Consider the following 15762-nt stretch of genomic DNA (forward strand, 5'->3'; position numbering starts at 1 on the left):
TCGCTGCTATGTAGCTGAATTGCAGGCTTGCTATGAGCGCCGACCAAAGGGTGGCGCTCACAGCAGGCTGGCATCAGTAACCATAGAGGTCCGATCATGTGACGGGGGTCGGCGATGTGCTCATTTCCGGCCGCGCGGCCGGAAGCGGTAGTTAAATGCCGCTGTCAGCGTTTGACAGCAGCATTCAACTGCTTAATAGCGGCAGGTGGATCGCGAATCCACCTGCCGCTATTGTGCGCACATGTCAGCTGTACATAACAGCTGACATGTCGCGACTTTGATGTGGGCTCAGCGCCGCAGCCCACATCAAAGGGGGAGACACGACATGCGCCGTACTAGTACGGGGCATGTCGTGAAGGGGTTAAAATTAATGGTCTATCACTGTACTTAATACCTACAGTACTCGGGATGTATGACATTCAGGCCTGGTGGTTTGTTTACTGATTTTGACATGGCACTGTACTTCCTGCTGAGTTAAGCAGGTGACATTTAATGTACAATTTCTGGTATACCTGATCATGTCATAGACACTCAGCTCACTCGCATCCCTACAAGTCAATGAATGCAAGTAAAACATCAGACTGCACTTGGATGTCATTCCAGTGCAGTCCGATATACAGCGAGTCAGGCCAAGGAGGAGATGGAGAAACTACATTCTCCATCTTCTCCACACCTGTGCTATGATCCTCTCATGCAAAAGAATCGAAGCACAGTAGCATGACCCTTGGCTCCTGCTCGCAGCAGAGCAGGGGCCAAGGGTCATTAGCATATTGAATCCGATGCTCTTGCATTGGATGCCATACGCTGGTGTGATTCCAGCCTTAGATGGAAACTCCAAAGTAAGTACTAAGCGTAGAGCATCGGATAAATGTGATACCAAATGTTGTGTAAAATGTTCCCAACAAAAGCTTCAACTCAATCCACAAAACAACCCCGCTCAGCTCCTTCATCTGTTAACCAAAATATAGAGGGCTTCCACGTTACTGGTAGTACAAAGGCTCTGGAAAAGCACTATAGCACCTCATCACCCAAAATAAATTCAGCAAATTCTGCACTCCCAAATCCAAATGCCCCCTCCCTTCTGAGCCCCAGTGTGCCTAAAGCAGATTTAGTGTCCACATGTTTGGCATTTCTGTGGAGATGACAGCCTGCCTTATTTACAGTTGCTTGTCTCCAGAAGCTTGGTACCACAACGTATTGGGAACTACAATATACTGGGGACTGCAATGTACTGGGGACTGCAACATACTGGGCACTACAATGGCAGTTTTCACTTTTCACTCAGCAACATCCACTGCTGCTTGTTTCTGGAAAATACCCATGGAGTCAAAATCGTAAATACACCTGTAGATAAATTCCCAAAGGGATATAATTTTCAAAATGGGGTCAATAGAGAGGGTATTCTTGCCTTCTAGCACTTAGGGGCTTTGTACATGGAATCTGAAAACTATTCTAGGAAAATCCACCTTCTAGGAGGAAAATGGCGCTCTGTTCCTCCCTAGCCACATATGGGGTATTTCCACATTCAGCAGAAATTGTGGGACAACTTTTACTGTCATTTTTACCCTTTTCCCAGTGTGAAAATGTAACATTTGGGGGTCAAACAATATTTTGGTGCTAAAAATGTAATTATTTTTTCTTCACTGCCCAATAGTATAAAATTCTGTGACACACCTGTAGTGTCAATATGATCACTGCCTCCATCGGTGAATTCATTGAGAGGTGTAGTTTGTAAAATGTGGTGTTCTGGCACTGCAGGGGCTCGACCAATGTGACATGGCACCCTCAATCCAGTCAACCAAAATCTGAACTCCAATATGGCGCTTCTTCCTTTCTGAGCTTTGCACTGTGCCTCAAAAGTTGTTTTTGATCACATATGGGGTATTAGAGTACTCAGGAGAACTTGCCCAACAAAGTTCCCTTGTTAACTTTGTGAAAATTTTAAAAATGTGGAAAAAAAGAACATTTTTGTGGGAAAAAAGTGATTTTTTTATTTTCATGGCTCAACGTTATAAACTTCTATGAAGCACTTGGGGGTTCAGGGTACTTACCACACATCTAGATATGTCCCTTGAGGGGTCTAGTTTCTAAAATGGGGTCACTTTCCACTGTTTAGGCACATCAGGAGCTCTCCAAAAGCGGTATAGCATCCACTAATTATTCCATCAAATTTTACATTAAAAAAATCAGTTGGAGCTCGTTCCCTTCCGAACTCTTCCGAGCGCCAAAACAGTAGTTTTACCCCACATATGGCATATTGCCTTTCTCAGGAGAAATTGCACAACAAATTTTGGGTTCCATTTTTTTCCTATTACCCTTGCGAAAATAAAAAAAAATTGGGTCTAAAGTAAAAAATTTTGTGAAAAAAAGTTAAATGTTAATTTTTTCCTTCCACATTTCATTTATTACTGTGAAGCACCTGAAGAGTTAATAAACTTCTTGAATGTGGTTTTGAGCACCTTGAGTGGTGCAGTTTTTAGTATGGAGTCACTTTTGGTATTTTCTTTCATATAGACCCTTCAAACTCACTTCAAATAAATGTGATGTGGTCCATCAAAAAATGGTTTTGTAGCTTTTGTTGTAAAAATGAGAAATTGCTGGTCAAATGTTAACCCTTATATACTTCCTAACAAAAAATTATACTGTAGATTTGGAATATTTCCACAAATTAATGCAAGTCATATCGAACAAACTTTACCATTATCATGAAGTATCGTATTATTATTATTTATTATTATTGCGCCATTTATGCCATAGCGCTGTACATATGAGGAGGGGTATACATAATTAAAAACAAGTACAATAATCTTGATCAATACGGTTCATGACTGGTATACGAGGAGAGAGGAACCTGCCCGCGAGGACTCATAATCTACAAGGGATGGGTGAGAATACAGTAGGCGAGAGTAGAGCTGGTCATGCAGCGGTTTGGTCTATCGGTCGTTACTGCAGGTTGTAGGCTTGTGGGAAGAGGTAGGTCTTCAGGTTCTTTTTGATGGTTTCCACAGTAGGCGAGAGTCTGATGTGTTGGGGTAGAGAGTTCAAGAGTATGGGGGATACGCGGGAGCAAGCTTGTATGCGATTGTGGGAAGAGGAGATAAGAGGGAAGTATAGAAGAAGATCTTGTGAGGATCAGAGGTTGCGTGCTGGTAAGTACCGGGAGACGAGGTCACAGATGTATGGAGGAGACATGTTGTGGATGGCTTTGTATGTCATGGTTAGGGTTTTTGATCTGGAGTCGTTGGGTAATGAGGAGCCAGTGCAGGAATTGACAGAGGGGAGAGGCTGGGGAATAGCGGGGGGACTGGTGGATTAGTCGGGCAGCAGAGTTTAGAATAGATTGGAGGGGTGCGAGAGTGTTAGAGGGGAGGCCACAGAGCAGGAGGTTGCAATAGTCAAGGCGGGAGATGATGAGGGCATGTACTAAGGTTTTTGTAGATTCTTGGTTGAGGAAGATACTGTTGTGGAGAAGCTTAAAGCTGGATTTGGATACAAAATGATTTCCAAAACTTTAAACATCCCAAGGAGCACTGTGCAAGCGATCATATTGAAATAGAAGGAGTATCATACCACTGCAAATCTACCAAGACCCAGCCGTCCCTCTAAACTTTCATCTTAAACAAGGAGAAGACTGATCAGAAATGCAGCCAAGAGGCCCATGATCACTCTGGATGAACTGCAGAGATCTACAGCTGAGGTGGAACAGTCTGTCCATAGGACAACAATCAGTCGTACACTACACAAATCTGGTCTTTATGGAAGAGTGGCAAGAAGAAAGCCATTTCTCAAAGATATCCAGAAAAAGTGTTGGTTAAAATTTTCAGCAAGCCACCTGGGAGACACATCAAACGTGGAAGAAGGTGCTCTGGTCAGATGAAACCAAAATTGAACTTTTTGGCAGCAATGCCAAACGATATGTTTGGCATAAAGGCAACACAGCTCATCACCCTGAACACACCATCCCCACTGTCAAACATGGTGATAGCAGCATCATGAATTGGGCCTGCTTTTCTTCAGCAGGGACAGGGAAGATGGTTAAAATTGATGGGAAGATGGATGGAGCCAAATACAGGACCATTCTTGAAGAAAACCTGTAGGAGTCTGCAAAAGACCTGAGACTGGGACGGAGATTTGTCTTCCAACAAGACAATGATCCAAACATAAAGCAAAATCTACAATGGAATGGTTCACAAATAAACATATCCAGGTGTTAGAATGGCCAAGTCAAAGTCCAGACCTCAATCCAATCGAGAATTTGTGGAAAGAGCTGAAAACTGCTGTTCACAAACGATCTCCATCAAACCTCACTGAGCTCGAGCTGTTTGCCAAGAAAGAATGGGCAAGAATTTAATTCTCTCGATGTACAAAACTGATAGACATACCTCAAGAGACTTGCAGCTGTAATCGCAGCAAAAGGTGGCGCAACAAAGTATTATGTTAAAGGGGCCAAATAATATTGCACGCCCCACTTTTCAGTTTTTTAATTTTCACAAAATAACCAATACATTTCGTTCAACTTCACAATTGTGTTCCACTTGTTGTTGATTCTTCACCAAAAATGTACATTTGGTTTCTTTATGCTTGAAGCATGATATGTGAGAAAAGGTTGAAAAGTTCAAGGGGGCCGAATACTTTCGCAAGGCACTGTACCTGGATTAGAGCCAGGGCCTTATGCGGTCTATCTCTAGTGCTCTATTTGAGGCCCCGTTTACACGTCCATTTTTTGTGTCCATAAGTAGTCCATTTTTAAGGATTGCAAATACAAACACATGCACACCGATTATATTCAATGGTGGTGTGCACATGGCAGGTTTTTCACACGGACTGTGTGTCCATGTGAAAAACTCGCAGACATGTCCTTTTTTTGCACAGCACGGACAAAATCCATGCGGCACACGTGCACACGGATGACTCACGGATAACATTCGTATGTCATTTGTGTGACACATCCCAGTGCCTTGGAAAAAGAGGTACAGTTTGCACTGATCCCAGGCGCCAGATGCTGAAGGCAGCTGTCTGCATTGTTGCCTGGTCTCCCTGAGATCAGAGCGACCAGACAACAATGATGGGAGTTGTATTCAGTACCCACTATCTACTTCTTGTCTAAAATTAAGAATTAAGTTAAAAAAATGGCGTGAGCTCCCACATAATTTTCTTAACCAGCAGAGGGAAAGCCCACAGCTGAGGACTGATGTTAATAATCTGTGAAAGGGGACAATATCCCAAAAGGTTCCCAGGCAATTAACAACTCACATCTGTTTGCTTAGCCTTTACTAGTTAGTTTCCGGGGACCCCCCAAAAAAATGACGTAGGGTTCCCCTATAATTTCAAATCAGCAAAGGCTAAATAGACAGATTTGGGTTGATATTAATAGCCTGGGAAGGGGACAGGGATATTGCCCCCCCCCTCTCAGGCTACCAACATCAGCCCTCAGCTGGCCCAGAAATGGCTTGTCCATAAGATGCGCCAAATCTGGCGCTTAGCCTCACTCTTCCCACTGGCCCTGGTGCGGTGGCAAGTGAGTTAATAAGGTTGGGGTTGATGTCAGTTTTGTATTGTCAGCTGACATCAAGCCCAGGGGTTAGTAATGGAGAGGAGTCTAGAAGACATCCAATTACTAGCCCCATGGTAAGTTTTAAAAAAAAAAAACAAATAATTTAAAAAAAAACATATTCCTCACCTGTCCGACAAGAAGATAATCCAATTGTCCCTCGCTGTATAATCCATCTCAGCTACATCTGGATGTCTTGATGAATGGTGGCATGATGCCACCGCTTACCCTGACAGCCAGGAGACACGAAGCTTGGAGCACAGCATAAGTGATAAGCAGTAACATTTTAGAGGTTACCGCTGGTAAATGCCAGCTGTTCCCACACTCAGTTCACTATGAGCCGGCTGATGAACTGGAGTAACCTTCATGACATTACCGCTAGCAAAGATGGGCTTACCTCAACTCTGTTACCCCATTTGCCACCACAGGGCAAGTAGGAAGAGCGAGTCTAAGCACCAAATTTGGCACATCTTGTGGAATACGCCATTTCTGGGGCAGCTGAGGGCTGATGTTGGTAGCCTAGGAGGGGGACCTGGCTCCGTCCTGGGCTATTAAAAACAATCCACAGCTGCTTGTTTAACCTTTGCTGGTTTGAATTTATAGGGGGGCCTATATAATTTTTTTTCAGGGGTCCCCCAGAAACTAAGCTAAGGCTAAGCAAAGCTATGAGCTGCTATTAATAGCCTGGAAACCTTTTGGAATATTGTCCCCTTTCCCAGAATATTAACCCCTTCCTGATGTCGGACGGGATAGTACGTCCGACGTCAGGTCCCCTGCTTTGATGCAGGGCTCCGCGGTGAGCCCGCATCAAAGCCGGGACATGTCAGCTGTTTTGAACAGCTGACATGTGCCCGCAATAGCGGCGGGTGAAATCGCGATTCACCCGCTGCTATTAACTAGTTAAATGCCGCTGTCAAACGCAGACAGCGGCATTTAACTACCGCATCCGGCCGGGCGGCCGGAAATGACGTCATCGCCGACCCCCGTCACATGATCGGGGGTCGGCGATGCTTCAGTATTGTAACCATAGAGGTCCTTGAGACCTCTATGGTTACTGATCACCGGTAGCTGTGTGCGCCACCCTGTGGTCGGCGCTCACAGCACACCTGATTTTCTGCTGCATAGCAGCGATCTGATGGCTATTGAAGCATGGCAAAAGTAAAAAAAAAAAGTTTAAAAAAATGTGAAAAAAATAAAAAAAACATAAAAGTTTAAATCACCCCCCTTTCGCCCCAATCAAAATAAATCAATAATAAAAAAATCAAACCTACACATATTTGGTATCTCAGCGTTCAGAATCGCCGGATCTATCAATAAAATAAAAACATTAACCTGATCGCTAAACGGCGTAATGAGAAAAAAATCAGAAATGCCAGAATTACGTTTTTTTGGTCGCCGTGACATTGCATTAAAATGCAATAACGGGCGATCAAAAGAACGTATCTGCACCAAAATGGTATCATTAAAAACGCCAGCTCAGCATGCAAAAAATACGCCCCAACCGACCCAAGATCATGAAAAATGGAGACGCTACAAGTATCGGAAAATGGCGCAATATATATATATTTTTTTTTAGCAAAGTTTGGAATTTTTTTTCACCACTTAGGTAAAAAATAACCTAGTCATGTTAGGTGTCTATGAACTCGCAATGACCTGGAAAATCATAATGGCAGATCAGTTTTAGCATTTAGTGAACCTAGCAAAAAAGACAAGCAAAAAACAAGTGTGGGATTGCATTTTTTTTGCAATTTCACCGCACTTGGAATTTTTTTCCCGTTTTCTAGTACACGACATGGTAAAACCAATGATGTCGTTCAAAAGTACAACTCGTCCCGCAAAAAATAAGCCCTCACATGGCCAAATTGACAGAAAAATAAAAAAGTTATGGCTCTGGGAAGGAGGGGAGTGAAAAACGAATACGGAAAAACGGAAAATCCCACGGTCATGAAGGGGTTAATATCAGCCCCTAACCTTGGGCTTTCCCTCTGCTGGTTATGATAATTACACAGGAGCCCATGCCATTTTTATTTTATTTAATTCTTAATTTTAGACATGATGTACACAGTGGGCATTGACTACAACTACCAACATTGTCGCCTGATCTCAGGGAGACAAGGCAACAATGATGATGTCTGCCTTCGGCACCTGGGAACAGCTAGCTGTGCTTTTCCCAGGAGGCTGTACGTGTCACACAGGTACACAGGCGGCACTCTGATGCCACACAGATGTGACGCACAGACAGCAAACGGATACACGGATGTCACATACGGATGACACACGAACACGGACTACGGATCTTACCAATACTGTTTTTTCCAGTACAGGAATAACCAGGATGTGTGAAGAAGGCCTTACTCACAGTGAACAGTCTACAATTCATTAAAAAGGTTTACTATTACTTTTTTTTATTGATGGCCTATTCTTAGAAAAGGTCATCAATATCTGATTGGTGAAGGTACGATACCCCGCTGATCAGTTGTTACCGGTGTTGGACAAACGTTCTCAGATGCAACCAGAACACATCAGCTACATCAAAACTTTAGTGGGCATGACCGGGTACTACAGATCCTTATTTATTTGAATAGGGGTTGGATTTGCAATACATGGCTGCTGCCACTATGGAATAGGGCTTAGATTTACAGTACCTTGTTGCAGCTACTAAAGAAATGATGGAGCTGGTGTGTTCCGGCAGCACCCAAAAACTTCTCGACGCTATCAGTGTCTATAAGAGAGTGATTTTAGATGTCTCACTCCAACCGATCTGATATTGATGGCCTACACAAGCCCTTTAACAAACTTTCTGAGGACTATTCCTCAGATTTATTATTTCCAAGAAAAGGAGCAATTCGTCAGATCTAAGAAGATTATCTTATCAGTGTGTCATCCATATACATACTGTGAGTAATCACTGCAGTAGCAGTGCATCAGTGCATTAAAACATACGTGTGCTAGGTGGACAAAACATAAAAGGACATACATTTTGTGTCCGATTCAACAAGGTCAGTGTTGTTCATGCCAGTCTTGATGAGGGGGCATGCTGGAGTCATACCCTCCTGATTCATGAAGAAGTGGACACATCTTCAAGAATCTGGAACATTTCACAAGTGGTGTACGCCTTCGTGCACCACTCCTGAAACCTCACTAAATTCAAGTACTGGAGTGAGGTTTCTTGGGCAGACAATGCCACAGCTTGTCATGAATTAGATGAGCTGTAGCGTCCCACCCCAGCTTCTCCCATTTTGGCTGAGCTGGGAGAAACTGTTTTGAAAATGGCAAAAGTGACAAAATTTAGCCTCAACTCCTAGTTGCGCCTAAGTTTTGTGGCTTTTCAAAGCTTTTGCAACAGAATTCTGTCGTGAAAGCTTTGATGAATCTTGTCCTTTCAGTTTTACATCAGTTTTATAATGAACATGTCATGATTTAAGGTTAAAAAGGACCTGCCACTTGTCATAAATATGTAATTTTTCTTTTTAATCAGAGCTCAGTGATAGCTTTGTCTTCTGTGTTTTGGTGTATGTCATCAATAAGACAAAACCTTGGATTGTTTAACTGCATAGACTTAAAAATAGTTGGCTTTTGGTTAAGAACGTGTAACTGACACAAATGTGATGTACAAAGGATCGAGCGAGCATTGTAACTAATAAATTATTACATCAGACTGACATGTCTGCAAAATGCTATATTCTTCACTTGTGAAGGGATGAATGAACTATTAAATACAGTATGTACTAACCTTATTTCAACATATTTATTTCTATTAAATATCAATGTAATAAAGTAAACAGATGCTTTTGTTTTATTCTGATATTTATATATTTTTAGTCTCTTTTTATTTTGCGTACTGAGTGTTTAAAAAGTGTACTTCATGTATTAGCTACAATATAATAATGTAATATATGATTAGGGTTTCTCACATTTACTAGGTTTTTCCCCTTGCAGTCTTAGAGTCATGTCTTGGTTGCGCTTTTGGAAAGTTACTCTGTTGGTATCAAACATATATAAAAACTAAAGTATCCTAAAATTTTCTGAATGCACTCAGTGTAGGCTTTGTGCACAAGTTCAGGATTTCTTGCAGAAAATTCCTGAGAAAAACCTGAAATTTTCTGCAAGAAATCTGCTAGAAATCGGCATGCGTTTTTGCCGCGTTTTTTTCCGGACATTTCCCAATGATTTTTATAGCGGGAAATCCACAAAAAACCCGCAAAATTAATGAACATGCTGCGTTTTTTTACCGCGATGCATCATGTGCACAAAAATTGCGGAATTCATTCTAAATGATGTGATACATATTGTATGCTTTTTTTTGCGGTTTTATAGCTTTTTTATTGCAAAAAAACGCAAAAAAAAGTGAATAATCAGCAACGTGTGCACACAGCCTAAATGCTCAGGTAATGCAGGAATTACCTGAGGCAAGACTAAAGAGGTGTTTGGTAAAAATAAGCAATTAAAACAGCTGGAGGTACACTTCCTATGTTCTCTTATTATCCATGCTTAACTGTTATGTCAGTAAGAAGTGGAGAGTTTTTGTTGATCCAACTAAGATGCTTATGTGGCTATAGGTTAGCTACATAATTAAAATATTCAAATGAATACCAAAAATTGTTGTAAATTTTCATATTGCATTATTCCAGTAATTTTTTTTCTGTTAATGCATTGATATACAAATAGCTATAATGAGAATTATTTTTGTAAATGTTTGAAGGAAAATTTAAAGAGAAGGCTTCAATTCTTCACAAAATGGCCAAAATGAAATGTCAAGTGGAAGACAGCGAAAGACTAAATGGAGCAGCGAACTATGAAGGTAAGTATTACTTTTAGGAATAACTAAAACCAATATGTATGATGTGTGCATGTGTATCCAGATGTTGCAATGACTAAAAAAAAATATTAGATGATCAAGATATACCAGTTCAGTTTTCTAGGGAACAAATGAATGTAAAATAGCCATATCATTTTAGATATAGTGTAATTACCCTTTGTTTTGCTCCATATTGTAGATATATAGCTAGTGTGTTACATCAATGTTATATCAATAAGCCTTTACAGACAGCTTTAAAGTATCTTGGTCCCGTATAAGACCTTTAGAAAAAAAACTGAATACTGAGCCCAATAAAGCGATTGTATTTGAGACACATGTCTTAAAAAAATCCATATTACATGGTCACAGGTATCCAATAATTTTTGTTACTTTTCCAACAAGCCCAATGGCCAGCACTTGCACCGCGTTGTTTCATCCAATATACATTTTGCTTAATTCTTAAAAAAAGGTTTTTACAATCTTCCTAGGTAGAACTTTTTTAAACCTCCTTAAAATGATAACATTTCTGTTTAGGTCACAAATAGACACCCATATGTACCTGTAGTGGGTAATCATAGTAGTTGAGGAAAGCGGTTAAAGTCCAACCACTCCCATCATCATCTTTCAGAAGAAAAAATAATTATTTTGGTTAGGCCATAGCTTTGATGGTGCCCTCTGCAATTTCCTCTATTGATTTTCTCCATTGTGATGTACCCTATAGTATCTAACTAGTACAATGATACAGTGTATAAATGCCACTATCAGACAGCTGCTTAAATAAGTCTGTACAATCAATAAACTAGGATTGTAGCTTTATTCAGTGCATGCTGTGAAACCACTTTCAGTTGCGAAAAGTGATGTATCCTGTGCAACTACGAATGTTAGACACATCTGGGGGTGGTGTTACCTTGGATTGCAAGGTCCGAATTTTGGTTCTCCATTTATACCTCTCCCCAAGCCAGTATTAAAGCTTCTTATTTATGGGAAGGTGTCGCAATTTCAGTACTGTGGCTGAGCACCTTCATACACTATTAACCTGCAGATTAACTGTATATATGCAGGTTGATATTGTTATCCGACATGATAGGTTGCCTTTAAGCCTAGAATGACCCTACATGATGGCTCTCATCACTTTTAATAGCTATCTTATATGTGTGAACAGCTGCTGTTAGTACGTGTATTTACAGAATGTGCTATGTAATATTTATTTGCAAATCCTTTCATTTTAGAAAAAAATGATCTTCCAAACAGCACAAATGTTGAGGTTGAAGTGACACCACCCAAAGAATCTGCTGGTCCAGTTCAAAATGGAAATGTCACTCATAATATAGAGGCTGCAGAAACACAGGTGATACCTCATCCTATGTTTCATTCTATATTACTTATCAAATGAGTGTTTGTTTTTACATCCTAGAAATTCTCTTAAGCCATTGAGTTGCATTCAATTCCACATTCAACTTGCCCATCCTAAATCACTTTTTACTAAACATTTTATGTGGCTGACACCTTTACATGACAATTACTAGAAAGTTACTATCTCTATGGTAGCAGACTGCAAACAAACCCCTTGTAGGCTGGTCCTGTATCTATTTCCAAGGAACTGTATGAAAAATACAATTATTGGAAGAATATCTTATCTATTTTAAACTTTAATAATGTGACACCCCAGGGTCCTGGTCATCACAGTGGCATTGCTTTCCTCATGGGGAGAGGGATGTCATGCTTGGAAGCGATGAAGGATCTCTTTTATTAGGTAACCACAATACACACAACATGTTACACTCCAGGCCAGAAGGGGTGCTCTAAACCTAGTTTAGGGTGAACTCCCTGATAAAGACATTCTGGTCCGGAGGGAAAAGAGAGATTGGGCAGTCTGTCAGAGAACAGAGAAGAGAGCAGTCAGACATTGAGTGTTGGAAGGACTGAAGGAGCCAGAGTTGCTACAGCTCCTGGAGAAAGTGAAAGAATACAAAAGGAATATTGTTTAGTGAGCGTGCAGGAGAGCGAAGCACAGGAGAGTGACACCAGGGGAGCAGAGCAGTGAATTAGCTACCTGCCTGGCTGGTGCAGATTACCGGTAGCCAGAAGACCGAGGTTGTGAGGGACTCTAAGACTTACAGTAGAAACTGTCAGGACAGCTGGATTTCACATCACCTGTCTGCCCTAATATCCAGGAGGCACAGTGGCACATAGAGCCCGGGTTGTGATAGAGACCCTGTAAAAAGGCTCGAGTCAACTGCCATACCAGTTTGTGTCCCACCTTTATGGAGGACAGAGAGAACTGTGAGGACCTTATCAGAAACCATAGGCAGTAAGGAACTACAATACCACTGCTCTATGAGGAAGGCTTTTAACTCCACCTTGTAAAAGGGGACTCTGAATTCGCTTCCAAGTCGGCCGGACCCTGCCTGTACTTGTGATCTGGTGCCCTGGACTGTGGCTGCCTGAAGTCTTCAGTAAACCAGGTAAAGAGACTGCAAACCTGTGTCCTCCGTTCTTTACTGCACCACTCACCATCCTCATCTATACACCAGGAGCCCTGGGGACATCCTTCACCTGTGGGAAGTTATACCATCTCAGCTGCCATAACATCACCCCAGAGGGCCCTCTTTAAGTAGCTTCGGTCCCCACTGACCGAGTACCACATGTGGCATCACGAACTTTATTCAAAACCCCTTTAAGGACATTCCCTTTAACATGGGCACCCAGGGCCATGAACCAGGTCGCCACCACTGTGACAGCCCCCTGTGAATACTGGACCCGGTACCGGGTACCCCACGGCCCTGGCGGGCGTTCCAGTTATATTATTGAACTATTTTGCATTTGAAAGTTAATGTACATTTTTAACAATTTTACTCTTATATTCTGATTTTACCTCCCCCCCTGACATTTTATGTACATGTACATGTACATCAAAATGTGAAACGTGTTCATTTTGATGCATAGTTATGTCCCTGGCTCTTTAATCCTCTAGATGCCATGATCAATAACGATCACGGTATCTAGAGGGTTATAAGTGGAAGGGGGCTCTTTCTCTCGCCACATCGCCAACTCAGCAACATGGCAGTGGATTGTTGATGGATGTCATAGCAACCAGAGGTCAAAGGATGATCTCTGGGGTCTGAGAAGTACAGTGGCTTGTTAGGCCCTAACATTTTAGTAAAAGAATAAATACTTTCTAAAATTCTCCTTAAACTTTGTGTTAATTCCTGTGAAGCACCTGAAGATTTGCATGAATGTGGTTTTTAATACCTTGAGGGATGCAGTTTTCAAAATGAGGTCTTGCTTGGGGGTTTTCTTACATATAGGCCCTCAAAGTCACCTACATTTTATTGAAAAAGATGAAAAATTACTTCGAAACTTTTAATCCTTCTAACATCCTAAGACAGAAAAATACATTTAAAACATGACACGAAGTATGCATGTGGTTAATGTTATTAATATGACAATGTATTTTAAAGGCATAATAATTTAAAAGTTGAATATTGTGAATTTTTATACATTTTTGACAAACTTCTGATTTTTTTAATTAAATAATAAAATTTTTTATGAACCTAAATAAGATAAATATAAAGTACAACGTGCTACGAAAAAACAGAATCACTGTGATATTTAAGAAGCATTTCACACTTAGTGACACAGGTCAGATTTGAAACATTTTGCTTGGTCAGGAAGGTGAAAACTGTCTTCGGCGGGAACTATGTAACACTTTTTTAACAAAAAAAAAGATATTGCAATAGAATAAAAAATAAAAATGTGTACAATAAAATAATTTATACATAAAATAACATAATGACACTTTCAGAGACAAAGATTAGCAAAGAACATCATTAAATAATGGAAAGGAGAAATCAAAAATATTAACATTTGATTTTAATATTTGCACTATTCCTGTGTCATGACATGTATGTGACTCTTCAGATTTTGTGTTTGTTAATACCCATCACCATTAAAAAAAAACGGTCCGATTTCGGTCCAGAAAAGTGGGACGAGTGTCATGCCAGTGTCATGCGATTTTTATGTGAGTACAATCTGAATTTTAACACCTAGTATCCGATTTACATCCTATTTACATGCAAATGCGATTGAAATGCAATTTTAACATGCAAGCTTGTATAGAGCAATTGTCTATGTAATTCACACATAGTTTTCCAAGGAAATTTTCAAGATATAAATATATATATATAGAGAGAGATTAGATAGATAGATAGATAGATAGATAGATAGATAGATAGATAGATAGATAGATAGATAGATAGATGGATATGTGAGTGAGATACTGTATATAATTATTGATTTCTGTTTGTAGTTTACTGTACATGTTTTTTTTTTAATTTTTAAGCAGCAGAGAGAAAGCGGACAGCTGGAAGCAGATGTTTATAGCCTGAAAAGAGGGTAATACCCATGGAGCTTTCCAGGCTATTGATATCAGCTGACAGCTATATATTTAGCCTTTCCTGGTTATTAAAATGGGGACCCCCAAAAAAATGACGTAGGGTCCCCCTATAATTAGTCACCAGCTAAGGCTAGGCAGACAGCTGCGGGCTGATATTAATAGCCTAAGAAGGGGCCAAAACTCCCTCAAAAACCATGCACAGACAGCTCCTTAGTATACCTTAGTTGATTTAGGTTGATCATTACATGTTGAAAGTGATAGACCCAACTCACTTTATTCACTTTTTCTTCCCCAGGTAGCAGATGCAGAAGATGCTGACGAAGGTGACCAACCTCTAAGCCTAGCATGGCCTTCTAGCAGCCGTAAAATACCTGTGTATCTTGCTGTGCTACCAATTGTATTTCCTTTGTGGGTTACATTGCCTGATGTCCGAAATCCAGTAAGTATTGTGTTTTGCCATGCAAAGGCATGTGCCTTTAAGGTTTTTTCGCGTTTTTTCGCGATAAAAACACTATAAAAACTCATTTAAAACGCATACATTATGCATCCTATCATTTCGAATGCATTCTGCATGTTTTGTGCATATGGTGCGTTTTTTTCCGCGAAAAAAACGCATCGCGGTAAAAAAAGCAGCATGTTCATTAATTTTGCAGATTTTCTGTGTTTTTCCCGCTGTTCTATGCATTGGGAAAAACAGCAAAAAACACACAAAAAACGCGTCAAAAACGTGAAAAAAACGCATGCGGATTTCTGGCAGAAATGTCCATTTTTTCTCAGGAAAACTTCTGCAAGAAATCCTGACGTGTGCACATACATATAAAGGATATAGAGTTGGGAGAAAAAACAAGTGAACTACCTATTTTCCTGCAATGTGAGAAAATGTGACTGTTATCTAAGTTACAATTATAGACAAACAATATAATTAATCTAATAAAATGTTTTGATTCAACTTACGTACAGGAAAGATATATATCTTGGTACCGTGTTAGCCAGTAGATAGAAAAATATTTAGAATTG

At 40.5% G+C, this 15762-nt stretch overlaps 1 protein-coding gene across 10 annotated transcripts in view; it reads left to right on the forward strand.

Annotated features, from left to right (window-relative positions):
* SLC24A2 (solute carrier family 24 member 2) overlaps positions 1 to 15762 on the forward strand; it is a 675272-nt gene that overhangs the window by 628471 nt on the left and 31039 nt on the right. For all 10 annotated transcript variants that reach the window (XM_077249620.1, XM_077249614.1, XM_077249629.1 and 7 more), the window contains 3 exons: positions 10254 to 10352; positions 11579 to 11697; positions 15041 to 15184. In XM_077249620.1, coding sequence (XP_077105735.1) covers positions 10254 to 10352; positions 11579 to 11697; positions 15041 to 15184 — 362 coding nt within the window. The remainder of the gene's footprint in view (positions 1 to 10253; positions 10353 to 11578; positions 11698 to 15040; positions 15185 to 15762) is intronic.

The sequence above is a fragment of the Ranitomeya variabilis genome, chromosome 1 (genome assembly GCF_051348905.1).
Source record: "Ranitomeya variabilis isolate aRanVar5 chromosome 1, aRanVar5.hap1, whole genome shotgun sequence".
NCBI lineage: Eukaryota > Metazoa > Chordata > Amphibia > Anura > Dendrobatidae > Ranitomeya > Ranitomeya variabilis.